Source organism: Cheilinus undulatus, linkage group 23 (genome assembly GCF_018320785.1).
Source record: "Cheilinus undulatus linkage group 23, ASM1832078v1, whole genome shotgun sequence".
NCBI classification, from domain to species: Eukaryota; Metazoa; Chordata; class Actinopteri; order Labriformes; family Labridae; genus Cheilinus; species Cheilinus undulatus.
In genome coordinates this window covers 8,380,471-8,396,303 of record NC_054887.1, presented here as the reverse complement: position 1 = coordinate 8,396,303, position 15,833 = coordinate 8,380,471, and the positions used below count along the sequence as shown (strand labels likewise).

At 38.3% G+C, this 15,833-nt stretch overlaps 1 protein-coding gene across 1 annotated transcript; it reads left to right on the top strand.

The window, feature by feature from the left end:
* Positions 1 to 264: 264 nt before the first annotated feature.
* cdc123 (cell division cycle 123 homolog (S. cerevisiae)) lies at positions 265 to 14,954 on the top strand. Its single transcript, XM_041780255.1, has 13 exons — positions 265 to 424; positions 667 to 738; positions 1,724 to 1,787; positions 2,229 to 2,261; positions 3,062 to 3,157; positions 3,357 to 3,463; positions 6,929 to 6,980; positions 7,213 to 7,288; positions 7,585 to 7,707; positions 7,929 to 7,957; positions 8,048 to 8,149; positions 8,263 to 8,400; positions 13,507 to 14,954. Exons 1-13 carry the CDS (start codon positions 351 to 353, stop codon positions 13,564 to 13,566), a joined length of 1,026 nt encoding a protein of 341 aa, XP_041636189.1. The 5' UTR covers positions 265 to 350; the 3' UTR covers positions 13,567 to 14,954.
* The last annotated feature ends 879 nt before the right edge of the window (positions 14,955 to 15,833 follow it).

Genomic DNA, 15,833 nt, shown 5'->3' with positions numbered 1-15,833 from the left:
GCATTTTAGCATACAATACGAAGTAAAGTGTATCACATCCGTATTTTTAGGCACTGAGTGATGGCTCTATTTAATAAACGATCTGTGGTTGCAAATCAGCGGGTTTCACCGACTACGCCTTCGTGTGCGTCTCAAAAAGGATTCCCCCCAACATTAACATTTCATTAAATAATTCTCGCATTTACGCGTTCATTGTTAAAATGGACTTCAAGCACGCAAAATACATTTAAAAATGTAGCGGTGAAAATAAAGAGTGATAATATGGAAGAATATCAAGATTCGGCAACGAAGTAACGGAGTTCGGAAGGTATTTACCGACGGACACTTTTTTTGTTCCAGGATATTGCAGCATGAAGAAGGAGCAAGTTGTCAACTGCCAGTTTTCGGTTTGGTATCCGATATTCAAAAAACATACAATTAGAAGGTAAATATATGTAATTTGCTAAAAAATTTAAGGGGCTGTTTTTGTATATGCTACCCTTTTGATATTAGCAGTTAGCCATATCGTAACGTTAGCTAATAAACAAACAGATAGCTACCATACATATGTAATGGGCTATCTTTAGCTCTTTAAACTGTACTCCAGTTAGTTTTTAGAGCGTAGACCTCTGTTTTTATGTTGTTTGTTGCTGATGGTGATGCTACATTTGTTGGTTTTTATTCCAGTGTTATTCTGCCACTGCCTCAGAATGTAATAGATTATTTACTGGACGATGGGACACTGGTAGTCTCTGGGAGGTAAGAGATTTATGTATTCAGTACTACGCTCATTCAAAAGGGACCAAAGTAATTTCTTCTTATTTATTAATGTGTTGGAAAAACAATGAATGGATTCCCATCTTACTGACCTTTCGTTTAGAATTAGACTGCCATTGAATCAACTTGATATTTTCCCAAAGTACTGATTTTAAGAGGAGAGCACTGGGTGGTGTGATAAGAATAGATGAGACACACCTTTCATCAGAATCAGCTTTACTGACCAAGTATGCTTCTGCAACAAGAATGTGACTCCGGTTAGCTTTGCTCTCAGTGTGCAGTAATTGACATTAAATGTAAAAATTATAAAAAACTGAAAAAGTATTTTAAAAATAGCATTTGAATATTTACAAGCTTACAAGCTCTTGTTAGGTGTTTTTGCTAGTATATACAAGTCCATGTGCATTCATGGTGTGGTTGCATGATGTACAGAGGGTGAAAGTATGCTGACTGGACATGATCAGAAGTCAAATATGCAAGGATGTAAGCACATTTATATGAGGTAGATAAGATGGTTCACATTGATTAGTGCAATTGTGCAGATGAGGTGAGGCATTTTACCACAGTGAGCTTTCTTACAGTAATGAACCTGTGAGAGACAATGTAGGATATTGTACATTAAGCAGGGCTAAGGAACTTGTTGAATTAAAGTTCTCCTATCCGACCCTCTGTGACTGTTGAGTGGTCATCAGAGTAACAGCCTGAGGGGAGAAACTCTTTCTGTTTTGGGTTGTTTTGCCCTGCAGTTCCCTGCAACGCCAACCAGAGGGGAGGAGTTTAAAAATCGATGCAACATCTTTAGGACTATGGGTTTATATTCCAGTGCTCATATAGATATTTTTACATATCTTTACACATATATACATACACATATAAACATATACACATACATGCAACATGTATATGTTGGAATAAACAGTAATAGTGTTATTGTTACCTATTGATTTTTTTTGTATTTTTCCTTTAGTGATCATAACACACAGCAGACAAACACTAATAACAGTGACTTGGATGCAGAAGAAGACATTCAGGTAGGAAAAACTGGAACACTGCTTGTTTGTTTACAAGGAGGATGTGTTTCTAGTTTATTTTACCTCATCTTTTGAAAGGAAACAAGCCCAAGTGTCTCTAATTTGAAACCAAAAAATATTCAAGTTTTCTTGAGAAAACTGTGAGACTGTTGCTACAGTTTCTACAGGCATTCTGTCACATGCACCAGTTATTTGTATACTACTGTTTCTAGTCCCAATGCTGAAGCCAAGAGTGTCAGCTGAAGTTTCTGCAGGTGTTTTTGTACTGACTTGAAGTCAATTAATGTCATCATATCATATTTTTTATCTGTCTTATTATGTAACACACAGTTGTTTGCCAGTTGGTCCCACTGTTTTTTTCAGCATCCACACAATCAAACAGTCAAGTTCGCAATCAGATCTGCATTTAACATTTGTTTCTTGTTCTCTGCTCCCCTCTAGTGGTCAGATGACGAGACAACCACCACTGTCACTGTAAGCACATTATTGTAAGGTTTCCAATCTGCTGACTCTATTTCCCACGTGATGACAGATATATTTTTTAGTCTAAAACTGCATTTGCTTAAAGTATTTCTCCTCACTTGACTGAAATGTGCAGCTTGTGCTTGTAGCATACACAACATTGATGACTGCAACACTAGAAGGCTGCAAAAAATATTTCTTTATTCTTTACTTTAACTGGAGTCTGAAAGTGCACTGGTGGCAGGTTGGGATGAGGAGATTCACCAGTGCCACAGCTGACAAGTGTTTAAGATACCATAGTTAATTAATCCTGAAGGCTCTGCCACATTTCATAGTTATTAATTGTGCAGGGTTATTTGATCATTGTTTTATTTTTGTTAAAAAAGGCAGCAATATAGAAAATTTTAATTTCTGTAGAACATTTGTGTGATTTTATGTATCAAATCTCAGAGGTTAATGATGATAATGAATAGAAAGTCACTGAAAATCTGATGAGTCTTGATTCCTGCTGCCACATTAAAATGGAAAGCCTACCAGACCCAAAGCGACTGTAACTCACTTGAAGCACTTTTCTTCATTCTGAAGCTTTATTAGACATCAGCGGACCATCTTGACCATGTCTGCATGCCTGAATGTGTCGATTCCTGCCATGTGATTGTCTGATTAGAAATTTGCATTAGTATGCAGTTGAGCAGGTATACCTAATAAAGTAATTTTACTTGTATATTTCCTTTTCAGAACTGATGGAATAGATTCTTTGGAAATTGAGGATTTATGATCTTCATGTAATATTGCTGTTTTTTGTCTGCCAGGCTCCTGAGTTCCCAGAATTCACCTCTAAAGTGCTGGAGGCCATAAACGCCTTGGGTGGGCGTGTCTTTCCGAAACTCAACTGGAGTGCTCCACGGGTACGTTTCTACATCAAGTTAATAAAATCACTGTATTAACCTGCATACATTAAAAGATAACTGATTACATTTCTGGTTTCATTTTTAACATGAGAAAATTAGTTGTTTACCAGAAAACTTGGACTACTTTAAAGAAATAGTGTCAGTGTCAACATTATAGAAAGCATTATTTAATCGTGTATGTTTGTTTCTTTTTCAGGATGCTAACTGGATCGCTTTGAACAGTTCCCTGCAGTGCAACAACCTCAGCGATATATTCCTTCTCTTTAAAAGTTCTGACTTCATCACCCACGACCTCACACAGCCGTAAGCTCCCTCTCTAATAACGTCAACACATATTTCACATTTAGAGGACAACCCATTTAAAATGTAAAGAAAACTAGCCAGCTACGTTGTAAACACTCTGATTTCAATCTGCAGTAAAACACAAGTTTTCTGCTGGAGGAATAGCTGAGTTTGAGATTAATAGCTCACACTATTCCACTCTGGATGAGAAACATTTACTAGGGAGTGATTTACTGCCGTGCACAGCCTCGGGAAAGCGGTTTATGTGTGTTTGTGATGTATGCCTGTTTGTCTGACACTTTTAAAAGTTCTCTCGCAAACTTCCTGAGAGCAACACACCAGAAAAGCAGTTTCAGTGCTACAGTCTTGAAAATAGTGGAAGGAAAGAAAACTTTAAATCCTTGAAAAGTGCAGGACCCTTAAAAGCATTTTATTCGACTCTGTTGTCCCATGATAACAGGTAACTTTCAGCTGTTTGTTGAGATCTTTAATTATTTATGTTTTGTCTGGGATAAAATTGCAGGTTTTCCTATGATATTAAGATAAGTCAGTATTTTTCTCACTAGAATAAATTATGTTCACGAGAAAACCTATGTTTTTATCCTAGGACAGCAACATGAATGACTTGAAGTGTCAAGAAAAGCAAGCAGTTATTTGTTATCAAGGCAAGATGAAGTAAAATAAGTTGTTTGGGTGTATGCTCATTTAGGGTCTCTGTTGAAAAATGAAGTAGAGATGTAATTTTTAATTGACCTAATATTTAGGGCCCATGCACCAACCTCAGTGCAAGGACCCTATTATATCTGTAGATGTTGTTGTTAGTATTCTGTCAGACAAACTGCTAATCTGAGGGCTTTAACATACTCAAAAACTCTCCAAACTTTCCCCAAATATAATCCCCCAGTAGAAATGTTCATATTTAGGTGGATTCGTGCAAGTCCATCACACAGGGGCCCCATGGTGGCACCAATAGGGATTGATGTAGGGGACTGAGTCAGAGCTACAGGCATGAACATCAGTCCACATATTTATGAGGTTTAGACAAATATATAAGTCTCTTAGGATTATCCTCTTATATGTACAGAAATGACACAACAAATCGCAAAAGGTCAAAGGTTTGCGTTTTCACTGATGGACAGATTACACATTTTAATGAACTTATCTGAGGGGTTTTATCTGGTTGACTCCAGAACTTTCATAGTCCTTCTAGACAAGATGGAGATCTAATGTTATAAAAATTTTAAGTTTTCACCATATTGCAGGGCCCGGACTACAGCCCAAAGTTGCACTATTTTTTGTACATTTTGTGCAGTAAAAATACACCAGTAATTCTACGTAATCTTTCAGTGCTTGCGTCAGTTATCACCAAACTTCACAAGGATGATCACATATTAATCCTGAATACATTCACGCATCAATATCATAACTTTGTCACAGCGCCCCCTTCTGCCAATTGAACATTTCCTCCACAGATTTTTGATTTTTCGTTTTAAACTATTAGCCCCCGCACACCACTCAATCTAGGCTTATGATTTTGGGTCTGCATATGGGTCATGATCAGACCTACGGAAAAGCCTCGTGGACCCATATCCAAATCACAACAGGAAGTCCACCAGCTTCATCTCAGTTTCAAAATAAGGTGTTTTAATGGTGTTGAATCACTTTAACCTGTTGTAACGTATGTATACATCATTCCGTGTTCGTTTCTGCCAATACAACAGTATCACACAGAACACGCCCACATACAAATAATTTCATTATAGCGCCCTCTATTGTTCACAGGAAGTCACACAAATTGACCTTTTTTTATTCCCCCTACTGTGCTGAAACTATCAAGCTCAGATTTGAGCTGAAGTCCTCAATATTTCTTCACAACACTGACATGTTTCATTAATGACACCTCACTAGCGATGATGAGCATTTTGATAACCTGCCAATTTACAGGAAGTTGGCGTAACTCACTGGTCTCAGACTGTTTTATCTTTGTTGTTACTGAAAGAAAAGCAAATTAGATATACATTAAGGAAATAGAAGGCAGCGTATCGTATTATTCCTCTAGTGGAAATTCAGTCTGGTACATTCTGTTACACACGTCCTGAGATGCTGTGCATACACAGATGGAAGAATGTCAGAGTGACGGGCTGCTGCCCACAAAGGAGTGCTGCCTGAGCAGCTGGGGGTTTTGTGTCTTGCCTAAAGGTGCCTCGGCAGTTCTCAGGAACATGTCTCCTGTCCAGCTACCAGGCCAATCTCAAGACTTGGTTTGGCCGGGACTTGAACTAGAGATTCTGTTTCCAGACTGAGCTGCAGTGCCCTTCAGCCAAAAAAAATCATAAATTGAGAATTGAGAAAATGAAAGACGAGCCTGTAGGTTAAGAAAAAAAGAGTTAAAATATAAAGACTGTAAGTGGATTTTGCCATCATGGCACCGCTGTAGGGCTTTCCCAAGTAAGATTAAGACTGTGCCTAAAGTAAATTAAGTCAAAATCCTCGCTAAGAGGTTCTGGGGTGGCTTGTTAAACAGAATCCACTTCAGTTAAATATTGTAATATTTTATTTGAATTTTGTTTTCCAGTTTTTAATTTGCTTAATATCATTTCCTTTATTTATTTCGAGCTAACATTTGAATTAGCTTATTTTTAAATCTCTTTTTGTTTTTATAGTGCTCTTAATGTTGGAAATGCTCTGTTTTAACTTTGAACAGCCCTTTGAATTCCTTTGTGTATTAACCTTCATGCATCCCTTGAATTTAACATCTGTTTTAACCCCCTATTGGCCAGATTCTGTCGTGGAAAACCCTGGTGTTTTAGATGGGGAAAAAATGAAAATATTACTTATTTTCAATATAGTACATGCAAAGTTTGTTTGTAGTTTTCAGAGCCTGGTATATGCCAGTGATTTTCAGCAACATTGATTTTTACGCATTGTTCTTATTTATGCAATTCAAAATGTAAAAAAGCAAAACGTTTTTGTTCCTATTGACCAAAATGGCTCATTTTATATATTAGGCTACAAAATTATGATACGTTCAGTTTTCTTCTATTTTTTAGTTGGTTTTTTTTTTTTTTTTTTTGAGCAACATCTCTCCTTTAATAAAATTCAAAAATTCATGAGTTTGGAAAAATTTAACCACTAATTGACCATGTTTTTCTCACAGGTACTTGTTATTAGTTTTCCCTATGAACAAAAATGAGTTATTTCATACATTAGGCTATAGAATTGATAAAGATTCAATTATTTTCATTTTTCATGTATTTTTGTAAACCAATCTCTTTCAACTCATAAAAATAAAATATTCATAACTTTAAAAAACTTAACCCTTGAATTGCCAGGTTCTTTCATGGCACCTATGGTATTTAGATGAGGAAAAAAACAAAATAGGAGTTATTTTCTATATAATACATGCACAGTAGATTGGTTAATGCTGCCCTATAAATACGCCTTGTACTTTGTATTAGTCTTCAAAACATTTCTCTCTTTTTGCAGCTTTGTTCAATGCAGTGACCAAGACTCACCAGATCCTGTTATAAACTATGAGGTATTTATTGTTTCGACTTAAACACACTGATAGTGTTCTGCCATCAGAGTTTTTTTTTAAGTATATAAACAAATAACATAGCATCAGACCAGTTTAAGGAGCACTTTAATGCACTTACAGAACTGTTTTTTATCATGAATCACTGTACATTTTGGCCTCTTCCTCCATTACTGATGTGATCTAATGCTCACTAACAATGTATTTTACCTGCTTCGTTGTCTTCTGTTTACAGTTGGTCCTAAGAAAGTGGAGTGAGTTGATTCCTGGAGGAGAGTATCGCTGTTTTGTCAAAGAAAACAAACTGATTGGTAAAACATCTTTACTTGCATATCTAGGCTCTGCACAACTCAATTTTACTCTGCAATTACAATTGATTGCACATCAGGTGCCACAAAGTTGAATTAGGAAGTATCCAGCTGTGCTTAATAGCACAAAAGAGCAGAGGCAGCTGTTTTCATGAGCTAAAATGCACACTACGGGGAAAAAATCCACTCTAACATTGATGTAATGATGTTTGAGCTGTTCCTCCTCTCAGCAGGCTAATTTAGAAACAATTATAGAATTCAATTTGAGCTCCTCTGATGGTGTACGTGTCTCTTTCCAGCTATCTCCCAGAGAGACTACACTCAGTACTACCCGCACGTCCTGAAGCAAGAGGAGCAGATCTGTCAGGCTGTGCAGGAGTTCTTCAGCCAGCACATCCAGTACAACTTTCTGGACGAAGACTGTGAGCGAAAGCATCATTTTTTTAATTTTGTACTCTGTATAAATTTTTACGCTCCCCTTTGCTCTCCTCAGGCTGCTGCCAGTCATTAAATATTTAGAGTTGAAAACAGAATCTGGGGTTGGAAGAGAACTACTCTTTCTTTCTTTATTTGTGAAACTAGCATATACAGATTTGATGCACATAAATGATTGGTCATTTAAGTGTTTTTTTCTGTTTTACAGTTGTATTTGACGTCTACAGAGACAGCCAGGTAAGCACACTGACAAATGTTGCTACATTATATACATAAAAAATGCCACTTAAGTCTCAGATGTCATGTAATGTTGTGCTGCTGTTGAAGGGAAGGGTGTGGCTCATAGACTTGAATCCATTCGGAGAGGTTACAGACTCTCTGCTCTTCACCTGGGAGGAGCTGACGTCTGGTGGGGAAATCGACCAGCAGGTCAGCCATTACAGCACATATTCCCGATGCTTTCATATCATAAAGACAAAGTGCCTTTTAATCAGTCCAACCTGAAGATAGTTTGATGCTACTTCTGCCTCGTCTGTGTGCAGGAGGGTCCAGCATTTCGTTGCACCACCAGTGAGGTGACAGTACAGCCCAGTCCCTGTCTGAGCTACAGAATCCCAAGAGACTTTGTTGACCTCTCCACTGGGGAAGACGCCTATAAGCTTATCGACTTCCTTAAACTGGTAGGTGATAAAAACATCCAATTCCAGAAAAGTTTGGATATTGTGTAAAATCTGAAAAAGAATTCAGAAATTCACAAATCCCATTTTTAACCAGTATCCAACTGAATACAGCACAAAGACAGGACAAGATATTTAATGGTATAACTGATAAACGTTACGGCTTTGTTGGAAATACACACATGTTCTGAATGTAATGCCTGCAGTGCACTCCAAAAAAGTTAAACAGCAGCTTGTTTCACTTTGATACATCACCTTTTCTTCTAACAACATTGTAAACATCTGGGGTGAGAAAACACCTATTACTGAAGTATTAAAAATGAGTAACTTTTTTCAGTTGTTGTATTTTACACTTCATAATGCCCCGTTCATTTTCAATGGGAAACAAATCTGGGCTGCATACAGGCCAGTCTAGTAGCCTTTCTCTTTTACTGTGAAGCCATGCTGTTGTAATTCATGCAGAATGTGGCCTGGCATTGTCTTGCTGAAATAACATTACAGGGACATCACTGACAAAAAAGTCTGGATGGAAGCATATGCTGCTCCAAAACCTGTATGTTCTTCTCAGTTTTAATGATACTTTCATAGATGTCCAAGTGACCCATGCAGCGGGCACTAATACACCCATATACCACCACAGAGGCTGGCTGTTGAACTTCTTGTCAACAATCTGGATGTTGCTTTTCCTCTTTAGCCTAGAGCAGTGAACATCAACTGGCGGCCTAAAAACGACTGTTAAACTCTGAAAACAAATGTTTTTAAAGGTATTTTTTTCTTCATATCCCTATAGCTATTAAATCAACCCTGAAAATGGTCAGTTTTGCAATGGTTTTATCAAGAATGCCTTATGTTTGACCCATTTTTACAGAAATCCACCTGTCATCCATCATTATTGAATATGATGCATGATAAGTGCACACACATCGTTCAAGTCCTATTCAGCTGTGCAGTTTTTGTCAACTTTACAATTCGGGCTCTTTGAGAAGGCAATTTCCTTGCCTGTGATTTAAAAGAAAAGTCTGTATTTCCTGCACATGTTTCTCACCAGTCAGGTAGTTTTAAACCCAGTGATTGATAATATAGAAACCCCAGAAATATAGCTAAAATATCTCTATATATTCCCCATGGCTGGCTGAAGTACATGTGGTAGGGGCTGATTGAAGGAAATACCAATACTAATGCAATAATATGTTAAGTAGAACAAAATATGAATTTAAATTAGTTCATCTGAACGTCTGGCTCCCATAGTGTCTGTCAAAACAAAATCTGGCCCATGTACAACTGGTCTGGCCTCAGGACCCACCAGTCTATCTTTCTACAGATCATGCCCCAAGTTTCACAAAAAGTTTCAACAACACATGTTTAGTTAAGTGAATATGTTGCAGTTTTGAGCATGATAAAACACCCAACATAAAAAAAGAAATGGGACAAAACTGACACATACCCTCTTTCCCCATCATTATGTGTCCATTTTTTCCAATTTTCCAGAGAGGAAAAGTAGCCATTTTTTTTGCAAGAAGAGGAGACAAATTAGTTGAAATATTGATCAAACATTTAAATTTACCCAATTTCACAGTTAACAGGGTAAAATAAAAGGTATCCATGCATGTCCAACAAGGACTTCAGGACTTATTTTTCCAGACACCGAGTCGTGACCCGCTGAAAACTGCTGTGCGATCCACTTTTGGGTCCCAACCCACCAGATGGGAACCACTGGCCTAGACGACTCAACAACCATTACTTCTAACAAAATATGAGATGTGGACTCGCCAGACCACAGCACACTCCTTCACTTTAGGTCAGTCCATCTCAGATGAGCTCCGGCCCAGAGAAGTCCGTGCTGCCTCTGAGTATTGTTGATTTGTGGCTGTCGCCCTGCATGGCAGGGTCTTACATTTGTGGCTGCAGTGATAAAGTGTGTTAGCTGACAGTTCCTAAGCCATCATCGTGATATCATTTACAGAGTGATGTCGGTTTTTAATACAGTGCAGCCTGAGGAGTCAAAGGTCACAGGCATTCACTGTTGGTTTTTAACCTTGCTTCTTTTGTGCAGATTTCTTCAGATTCTCTGAACTGTTTGATAAAACTCTATGCTGTAGATCAGTGTTTTTCAACCACAAGTCAAAAATGTTACAAAATGACAAATTACAAGTTCAGCTACTAAGTAGCTAGCGTTGAGAGCTCTCTCAGACACATTTGTGGTTTTTCTCATTAAAGATGCCTGTTTCTCAGTTTGTTCTCGTAGGCTAACAAAATAGTCTGTGTTCTTGTCTTGAAGTGACGGGTGTTTCATTTGGAGATGGCATTTAAGCTTGCTCGGGATCAAAGCACTGTTAGGTGGCTTTTCCCCACACACCAAGTATAACGGAGTCAGTACAGTCAGATCTCTGGTGAAATCAAATACAAATGAAAGATAACTTTCGCTGTACTGTAATCAGCACTGCGCTCCCTACTGCCACCCAATGACATGGAGGAGTATTACTCTTACCAGTCACCACATTGCTGGCACAGTCACTGAACAATTATGTGCAGTGACTAAATAATATATTTTTTGAACCTATTAAGTGAAATTGGATAATCTCCCACGGCACACCTGATGATCTCTCACAGTACAATTGTGTGCCGCGGCACAGTGGTTAAAAATCACTGCTGTAGATGGTGAAATATCAGTTCCTTCCAATTGCAAGTAGAGGAATGTTGTTCATAAACTGTTGGATTATTTGCCTGTGCAGTCTAGGACCACTGAGCCTTTTAGGGTCGTGGTACTATCATCTGTTACCATTAAACCTACTTACCTGTGGATTGTTCCAGGTGTTTTTTAAAATATTCCAGAACTTTTCCAGTCTCATCTTGCCACTGTCCCAATGTTTTTGGAATTGGTTGCAGGCATCAGAATGTGTGTGTTTTGCTAAAAGAACAATTTTATTAGTTTGCTTTGTCTTTGTGCTGTATTCAATTGAATAGAGGTTGGAAAAGATTTGGAAATTACTGTGTACTGATTTTACACAACATCCCTACTTTTTTAGAAGTGTGGTTTGTACTAGTTATGTTGCAGTATTTATTTACCTGTTGTGTGGATATTGTCATATTGTGTTGCAAAGGTACATAATCCTGGGGTGTTAACGTAGCTTTGCTTAGCTAGCAGCAAAACAGTGATAGACCGGGATAAGAACATAGCTCCAGCATTTTTGCCCAAACACCAAACCAACATTTAAAATAAAAAGCTTGAGTCTAAACCTTACAGACTTTAAAAACAGAGAAAAGTAACATAAAACACCCAATGATTACACAATAAAATTTCTACAGTGGCTGATATATGCTGACAGTGACAATGAATAATATCTTCCAATAAAGAGAAACTTTTGACAAAAACACAGCAGTTAAACTGGAGTTGAACCCCTTAAAAAGGGCATTTTTTTGGTCAGTAAAACCAGTACATCATAACAGAATATGAAAAAAACACAGCCAGTAGATTGATGTGCCATGGTGAGTTGGCCAAACTGCCTATTGCAGAATGGCCCTTCTGGCATTTGCCCGCATTCCAGATGGCCAGTCCATCACTGCATCAAATCAACTCATCACATACTCAAAACAAGCAGTGTGTCACACTCAGACTACATCTGCTGGACAGGACAACAGTCAGCACCATAATGAGAGAGAGTCCTTAAATAGGCTGTCTGCAGTCATGTGATCCTGATGACGTGTGAAAGTCAGATGGGGGGCAGGAAGCGAGGAACGTAGTTAGGAATGGATGGAAATAAAGGAAAGTTGGCACGTTTAAGCTCTACATGGATCTGCAGCCTGCTGATTTCATCAGGAAATGCATTCATTCATTTATTGAGCTTGATCCCTACACTTTACAATAAAAGTGATTGTTCCCACGGGTTAACTGATTTGCAGGCCAGTATCACCATAACGTAGTCCTGCAGACCTCCTTTTACACGGCCAGCCAGATGAAGGGATGCAAGAGTCCTACAGTCTTGTACTGAGCTAAGAGGCTAGCTGCGCCCCTTTAACACCTTTTCTACCTCTTTTGTTGTTTCTCTTTTCCCATGAATCACTTGCGATTTAGGGGTTATCCTTCTAGGATCACTTTTGGAAACCCACACTGCCCCTCCTACCTGGCAGTTTCATCATAAACAGAATGGAAACACTGATAGACTGTCAAGCAAATAAAGCTTGTGGGTTAAGAGGCCAAGTAATGATGTGTCGTTCATGAATAAGCCAGTTTAACGAGCCTACTTTTACAATCACTGACTGTTTAGTTCAGCTGTTGCTTCATCTCTCTGTCTTTCTTAAGTGACACATCTAATTGATGCTCAGTCTTTGTAATCACACGCTCCACGCTGAGGTTTGGTCGTTTGAGAAATATATATCAATATAGCACACGAGCCATCCCACGCATGAGTGACAGACGGGAGAGACAGCGGAAGTGTGTGCATACGTGGGGGCAGTGCGCTTATACAGCTGCATCTCAAAAAAAAAAGGATATTATGTAAAAGTTACTTTTTTCCTTTGATTTACTTCAGAAAGTTACATTTCCACAAATTCAAGATTCATCTCAAACAAAATGAAACATGTCAAGACTTGAAAAGCTGATTACGGCTTACAGGAAAAGTCCAATTTGCAAATAAATATACATACATAATATGAATATACAAATATATGGAAATTTAACTTCTTGAATTAAATCACATAGAAAAAAATTACTTTTTCATGATAAAAGGATTTTTTTCTATGCAAGATTAGACCAAGGTGAGGCCCCATAGTCTATGAAATTACTAGGACACACTGTCAAAAGTATTCATTTATTTTATAAGACATCACCTGTCAGAAAATAACAGTTTTAATAATCTCAGAAAGAGTTTGGTGCAGCTGCCATATTTTATATGCAGGAAAAACTTTACTTTGACTCGTCAGATGACTAGAAGAAGTCTTACATTTCTAATGACACAGCATGCATCAGTTCCTCTGTCTTATTCCTAACAGCCACCATTAGTTTCAAAATCAACCAAAGCTGAAATTTCAAGTCATTACTTAAAATTCATTCATCCCACAGGGTTTATCTTGAAGTTGAACCCCCTCTTCTGCTCCTTCTCCTCTCTACAGAAGAAAAGTCAACAAGAAGACTCAGAGGAGGAGGAGGAGGAGGAGAGTGCTCCACAGTGACACAGCTCCTCTGACACATGAAGAAAAGCTGCCAGTGTCAACAGCCCCTCCATATGATGTTCTCTGCATGAAGTGACGCTTAACCTTCTGTCCTGTGTTGAAATTATTTTTCATTTCAGCCTGTTCTCTCTCCCTCTAACGCCCCTCTGTGAACGGTACGCCGTGTACCTGGGGTTCCCTGGATGGCTCTCTGGTGTTTTTCTCTAATGGAACATGTTAAATTAGCAGATCATGTTAACAGCTCTTTGAGGATTCATTTTCTGGGTTGTTGTTTGCCGCCGACTCTGTCAAGCACTGTTATGGCTCAGTGAGACATCAGAGGGAGGCATCTGCAGTGTTGATTATTCCTGATTTTAGGGATTTTTTTTATTGTTTTCTGCAAAAAGATTGACTTACTGTAAACAATGTCTGCTTTTATACTTAGGAAAATGTGTTCAAGTTTGTGTGTCTTTATTGCAACACAAATGTCTTAGGATTTAAAATGTAATTTTTGCCATGAGGCTGTGATTTAATTTAACACTAAAGCTTTTCATCACCAAGTCACCTTTAATTTTTCTCCCTGGCCATCGTTGCCCCTTCATCTCTCCCCGCCAATTTCCTCCGAGCGCTTCTGACACTCTCATTTCTCTGAGCGGCTCTGGGTGCTCATTTAGAGTCCTGTTTTCCCATCATGCATTGCTGTAGACTGTTACTCCAAAAAACACCATTAAACTTCTTGTCGTGTATTGGCTCGCCTGTCAGTCCGCTGGGTGCTGTAGACTAGCACATTAGAAAATTGATTGCACTTTTACGCAACAGTTCTCATTACGCCCGGGAGCTAAATGAGCTGTGCATGCACGAGGCAGGGCAGTTCATTTTGGATTGTTTTTTTCCCCCCTCTGCTCGATTGATAGAGCAATTTCATGGAGATGGAAAGAGCTGGTGTGATGAGGGTTACCGCTCCCTGGGTGAAACTCTAACTGTATACAAGGTGCACATTGTGGAGAATGTTGCAGATTCATCATAATTAGGAAAGGAAACTTTATTGTTGACATACCATTCAGACCTGGAGGAGGGATTTGTCTGAACTGGAATGAATTTCCTGTACATGCAATTTGTAGGATTTGAAAAAAAACTTGAAATTGATCCCATTTATACCAGTATTTAGTCGCCATCTCCCTCTAGAGCCCCATATTTCTATTTTTCACTTAGAATTGTAAAGTGAAAACACAGCTTTAGCCCCAGTAAACTGAAGTTAATATAATTTTTAAAAAAAATTAAAGACAGCAAACTTTATTTTCTTGACATTTATGTATTCCAGCAGTAATGTATAAGAATTTGTGGATATCAGATACCCTAATTCCAAAAACACTGGGTGTAAATTTGAATAAAAAACAGTGATTTGTAAATCCTTTTCAACTTTTATTCGACTGAATAGCACAAAGAAATTTGATCTTCAAACTGATGAATTGTATTCTTTTTTGGAAGCTGATTATAATTTGCTCCAATAAAGATGGGATAGGGCAGGAAAAGACTTGGAAAAATGTGTAATGCAAAGAAAAACACCTGAAACGTTCTACAGGTATGACGGTTGATTGCTAACAAATGAAAGGAGCACTCCTTGAAGGTTCAGTCGTTCAACAGTCAGCAATGGTGAGAGGTTCTCTGCTCTATGAAAGACTTCATGGGCAAATAGTCCGACAGTTTATGGACAAAAACGTTCACCTGGAAGGAATTCAGAGGTTTCCCCATCAACAGTGACCTTGCAAAGCGGACAGATTTGCCTGAAGACAGTAACAATGCCTCTGACGGAAAATCCCTAACAGCCAATGAGAGTGAGTGGACCGGATAGCGCCACCAGCTGGATCCTACGTTTTTCTACAGCACTCAAACATAATCTCCCAGTCTGCCACGTTTTTTAAATCATTCAAGATTTGAGAATCCTCTAGAGTGTGGTCAGTCTAGCTATAAGGCAGTATGAACACATTAGAGGTCTGTTGTATTCAGCTATATTCATTCTTTGGTGTAATTAATTTGCAACCAACTGTGTTGTAACGAAGATTAAAGGTACATTCAGTCATATTTTGCCTGAACAAGGACTCGGTTTAGAACTGCTTTGGTTTTAGGACAACTTTACTAATTACTCTGATTAACATTAGACACAGAAGGTGGCTATTTCTAATGCAGTAGTTACAAAGTAGTCACCCTAAATGAGAGTCATCTACATTCTTTATAGCAGACAACAATAGCAGCTAACGAGCTAAAGCGCAAGAGCCATTGATTTTTTT